At 42.8% G+C, this 5,879-nt stretch overlaps 1 protein-coding gene across 1 annotated transcript; it reads right to left on the bottom strand.

The window, feature by feature from the left end:
- Positions 1-579: 579 nt before the first annotated feature.
- Positions 580-1,566, bottom strand: LOC118928584 (melanoma-associated antigen B4-like). The gene has a single exon (XM_036917948.1). It carries the CDS (start codon positions 1,564-1,566, stop codon positions 580-582), a length of 987 nt encoding a protein of 328 aa, XP_036773843.1.
- Positions 1,567-5,879: the final 4,313 nt, after the last annotated feature.

Genomic DNA, 5,879 nt, shown 5'->3' with positions numbered 1-5,879 from the left:
GGCATAAAGCAAACCAAGGCTTAACTTTTACTTTCTTTCTATCATCAACCTATCTACCTATCTATTTATTTATCTCCCTCCCTCCCTCTCTCTCTTTCCCTCCCTTCACCTCTATCCATCTGTCTCTGTCTCCCTCACTCTATCTCTGTACATCTATACCTATCCGTCTATCTATCTATCTATCTATCTATCTATCTATCTATCTATCTATCTATCTATCTATCTATCATCTGTCACTTTCTGACCCCAAGTATTTTAGCATGGACTTCTTTCCCATTTCCAAGCATACTCCTATCCTAAAGCCAGCTTATCCTGTTCCAGACTACAAAAGCGATTTAAGGATTTCCAGTTTGTATTTCAAACAAAAAAAATCTTACTCTTAAACCCTATAAACACCAATAAAGATGTGACCTGTGCCATTCGTAACTTTATATTCTGAATCTAAATAAACATTCTGTTGAAAGCAATACCACATGAAAATCGGAAAACAAAACAGGTAAGTCAACAAGATAATTGTGCATATCAGATACACTGGTTAACAGGCCTTTCAACCATAAAATAAAGAATCTGCCTCCGACCTCACTGGTAGCTGGATGTAGCCTTGGAGCGTGCACATGGCCTGACAGGAATGCCGATCATGGTTGCAACTGTGGCTAGCGCCCTCTCTTTCTCATCTCTCAAAGCCTCGTTGTAATGCTGTGGGAAGGCAGTGGGGGTGCTACCATTGACCTTGGCCACTAAATCGAGGACTTGCATCTTGTTGGTTATAGCATGGGCGCTTGGACCCCACAGGAACTCACTGCATGGAATAGGACTGTTGCGTACGTGACGGTACTCCAGGAAATTTTGTTCCACCAACTCTGTGATGAGCTTCCTGGGATCCCTGAAGATGAAGTGCTTCCTTCCATCAGAGTTGCCCAACATATTCAGGAACTGCAAGACCTGCTCCCTAGAGGCACGGTTGCCATTCAAGAAGATCATGCTCAGGAGAGGCATCAGAATCCCATGCCTAGTCAATTCCCAGCCACTGCTTGGACTGCCATCGAGGTAGTTTAGCTTGCTGACAAAGGTGTAGGACCCACCATTGGGCCTGACTTTCTTCAATTCAAGGCCGAAGACCAGCTCCACATGCGCAACTGCTCTACTGAGGATCTCGGGGAAGTGCTCCCTGTACCTTTTGTTGATCAATTTAATCATGTCTACCTTTTTAATGAACTCCTTCATTTTATACTTAGAGAGCAGTAGCTGCACCAACATCTCCACCCTTCTGGTTAGAGGATCATCCTTCGTGCTCTCAATGGAAGCTGAGGCCTGGGAGGAAGTTTCACTTTCCTCAGCTTGGCCTTTGGCCCCTTGATCAGATTCTGGGTGAGAAACACCTGCAACAGCACTTGCGGTGGCCTCGGCCTTCTCAGGCTGCTGGGAAATGCCAGCAACAGGAGAGGAGGAGGAAGTGGTCTCTTCTTCCTCCACTGCAGTGGCTTGAGCACTAAGAGCTTGGGCCACCGCTGTGGTTTGGCGGCGTTTCTCACGAGCACGGCGTTTAGTGTTCTGACCACGAGGCATGATGGCTGCGATCAGGGACAAGAGGCAAGAGTCTGGGCCAGTGACAATGTGATTTGGACACCTGGAGGAAGGAAAATGAGATGATGTGAACATCTTCAACGGAATCTGCAGGTTTTCTTGAGGGCCTTATTCAGGGAACCCATAAGGCTCCTGTTCTCCTGGACAGGCTGCCTCCTGAGAATCCCAGAGAACCACCAGAGAATCCTTAGAGTGAGTCTTCATCTGCATACTGCCAGACCTGCCTTGGGTTTACTGTGACAGCAGGTGCTGGCACTGAGAGCCCCTGTGTTCTGGAATTTTCAATATTGTCATGCCAACTCTGGGCAGAGCCTGGGCACCCTCCCCTCTGCTCCTCTGAAGTTGACACCTCAAAGCTGCCTGAGACCCAGAAGCAACTGCAGTGGTGCCTCAGTCTACCTCCCTACCAGGGGACACCCAGTGCTGAGAGCTCAGTGGGCTCCTTTCTCTCCTGAGTTCACTGGGCTCCTCAGTCCTCATTTAAGGTCCTCACCTTGGCTCTTTGAAAGGCCTGGGATCACTCTCCTTTTGCTGACTTGTGGCTGTACCTTCAGACTAAGGAACCTCACCTCCCTTAGACCTGATATAAACAAGCGAGAGGGATACTCAACCTCAGAGCCCTTCCCTGAGATTGCTTTGGCTGAAATCAAAAGGTTGGGATGGATGCCTTGCTGTCCTTTCTCTTTGGGGTTGGGCGGTCCTGTGCATCCTCACTCAGGTTCCCCAATTCAGTTCCTGGTGGAGAAGCACCACTTTTTCCTGAACTGATGCCTGTGTCCTCATAGTATGGGCCAACCTCCCTGACTCCCAATAGGAAGAAGTGAAGGTGACCTTATCTGACCAAATGTGGTCTCTCAAGAGTGAAAGCTACTGCAGGCAAGTTGACATATTATGGAGGTGGTCCCACACAGGATCCTAACTCAAGGTTTAAATTTTACTCATAATAGGGCCTAAGATTTCCCCTTCTGCTGACCTAGGACCATCCCCCTCAGACCAAGAGCCTCACTCTCCTGCTGCCCCTGGGAACTTTGGGAACTTCTGTCTGACATTCTATCTATGAAGTCTCCCAGGGCTGAGAAAAGGAAGGGTTCTTAGTGGCTTCACTGATATGGAGTGGGACATCCCCACAGGCCCCAAGGTTCTCACCATGACACCTGGCATAACCCAATCTGGGGAAGGAAACAGACACTCAGTTCAACGAAATACAGAGAGCCCCAAACAAAAGGAACCTGAGCAAGACAACACCAAGACATATAATAATCAAAATGGCAAAGATCTAGGATAAGGAGAGAGTGTTGAGAGCAGCCAGAGAGAGAAAAAAGTTACTTATAAATGAAATCCCATCAGACTATCAGCAGACTTCTCAGCAGAAACTCTACACCCCAGAAGGGAGAGGCATGATATAGTTAATGTAATGAAACAGAAGGACTTCCAACCAAGAATCATCTTCTCAGCAAGACTACCATTTAAATTTGAAGCAGACATTAAAGAATTTCCAGCAAACAAAACTCAAAGTAATTTCCCACACTAAGCCTTCATTAGAGGATGTGTTAAAGGGAGTACACCCAGGCAGAAGGGAATGTCCCTAAGGATAACAGGTTTCGCCAGTGAAAATAAACCCACAGTGAAGGCAGTAGACCAACTAACTACAAAACAAGTATGAAATTAAAACACAACAAAAGAAACAAATTCAACTATACACAAAATCACTCAAGGATACACAAAAAAGTACAAATTATGCTATCTATTATGGGAAAAGTGGAGGAGGAAGAAGGGAAAACAGGTACTTTTAGATTGCATTTCAAATAGACTAATCAGAAATTTAAGGTAGACTATTATATAGTAAGGAAGCCATCCTTGAGCCTCTGGGAATCACATGACTAAAGACTAGAATAAATACACACATGCACACAAAGAAATGACTAAAGAAATTATTTAAAAAATGAGAAAAATCCAAATAGAACCTACAGAAAACCATCACCAACAAGAGAAGTGTACAGGACAGGAACAAAGGAACAGAGAGGAGCTATAGAAAACAGCCAGAAGACAATTAATAGAATGGCAATATGTACTTATCTATCACTAATCACCTTAGACATACATGGACTGAATGCACCAATCAAAAGACAGGCAGAATGGATAAAGAAACAAGACCCATCTGTATGCTGCCTATAAGAGACTCATTTCAGACCCAAAGACATACACAGACTAAACATGAAGAGATAGAAAAAGATATCCCATGCAAAAAAGAGGCAGAAAACCCTGGGGGTAGCAGGACTTACATCAGACAAAATTGATTTCAAAACAAAGAAAGTAACAAGAGACAAAGGAGGACATTACATAATGATAAAGGGGTCAGTCCAACAACAGCATATAACTATTATAAATATCTATGCACCCAACATAGAAGCATCTAAACGTGTGCAACAAATACTAACAGAATTAAAGGGGGAAATAGGTTGTAACGTGCATTTTAGGAGACCTCAACACACCACTCACACCAATAGACAGATCAACCAGACAAAAAGTAAACAAGGGAACAGGGGCACTGAGCAACACATTACATCAAGTGGACTTAACAGATATCTACACAACACTCCACCCAAAGCAGCAGGATACACATGTTTCTCAAGTGTACACGGAACATTCTCCAGAATTGCTAATGTCCTAGGCCACAAGAAGAGCCTCATTAAACTCAAAAAGACTGAAATTGTATCAAGCAGCTTCTCAGATCACAAAGGTATGAAACTAGGAATAAATTACACAAAGAAAACAAAAAAGTCTACAACACACAGAGGCTAAAGAACATGTTTATAAATAATCAGTGGACTAATGAACAAATTAAAACAGAAATCAAGCAACACATGGAGACAAATGAAAAAAGAAATACAACACCCAAAGAAAACAAGTTCTCAGATTCAAAGAGACATATGCATCCCTATGTTTATTGCAGCACTATTTACAATAGCCAAGGTACGGAAGCAACCTGACTGTCCATCATTAGATGAAAGGATAAAGAAGAGGTGGTACCTGTACACAATGGAATACTATTCAGCCATAAGAAAGAAACAGATCCTACCATTTGCAACAACTTGGATGGAGCTAGAGGGTATTATGCTCAGTGAAATAAGCCTGGCAGAGAACGACAAGTACCAAATGATTCCCTCATTTGTGGAGTATAAGGACGAAGCAAAACTGAAGGAACGAAACAGCAGCAGACTCACAGACTCCAAGAAGGGACAAGCAGTTACCAAAGGGGAAGGGTGGGGGAGGGTGGGTGGGAAGTAAGGGAGAAGAGGATTGAGCCATATTAGGATTAGTACACATGGAGTGGGGGGGTCATGGGGAAGAGAGTGTAGCAGTGAGAAGACAAGTAGTGACTCTGTGGCATCTTAGTACACTGACAGACGTGACTTCAACGGGGTATGTAGTAAGCACATTGTTTTTCATGTCAAACCTTCATAAGAGTGGATATCAGTGATACCTTAATAAAAATACAAAAAAGAAGTGAGAATATGAAAAACAAAAAAACACAACACCCCTAAATGTGTGGGATGTGGTAAACTCAGTTCTAACAAGAAAATATTTGGCTTACCTCAAGGATGAAGAGCCATTCCAAATAAACAGTCTAAAATCACAATTAGAGAAACTAGATAAAGGACAACTGAAGCCCAAAGTTAGTAGGAGGAGGGACATTAAAGATCAGAATAAAAAGAAATAAAATAGACAAGAATAAAACAATGGCAATAAAAATCAATGAAACCAGGAGATGGTTCTTTGAGAAAATAGAATAGATGAACCCCTAGCCAGACTTCACAAGAAAACAAAAAACAGAATATATACACAATAAGCAGAATCAGAAACAAAGAAGGGATTATCACAACGGATAACATGGAAATATAAGGAATTATTAGAGAATATTGTGGAAAATTATATGCCAATAATCCGGACAGCCTAGAAGAAATGGACAACTTCCTGGAAAAATGCAACCTTCGAAGACTAACCCAGGAAGAAAGAGAAATCTGAACAGACCAATAGCCAGCAATGAAATCAAACTGGCAATAAAAAAACTCCCCCAAAACAAAAGCACATGTCCACATGGCTTCATAGCTCATTTCTACCAAACATGTAAGGAAGAGCTAATACCCATCCTTCTGAAAGTATTTCAAAAAGTTGAAGAGGAGGGAGAACTTCCAAACTCATTCTCTGAAGCCAGCATCCCCTCGAATACCCAAACCAGGCAAAGACACCACCCAAAAAGAAAATTATACACAAAAAACCCTGATGAACACAGA

Source organism: Manis pentadactyla, chromosome X (genome assembly GCF_030020395.1).
Source record: "Manis pentadactyla isolate mManPen7 chromosome X, mManPen7.hap1, whole genome shotgun sequence".
NCBI lineage: Eukaryota > Metazoa > Chordata > Mammalia > Pholidota > Manidae > Manis > Manis pentadactyla.
This window is presented reverse-complemented; position numbering and strand designations above follow the sequence as displayed.

What these genes read in the sequence shown, in the direction of transcription:
- LOC118928584 (XM_036917948.1), bottom strand. Translation starts at nt 1,566, where the DNA reads ATGCCTCGTGGTCAGAACACTAAACGCCGTGCTCGTGAGAAACGCCGC.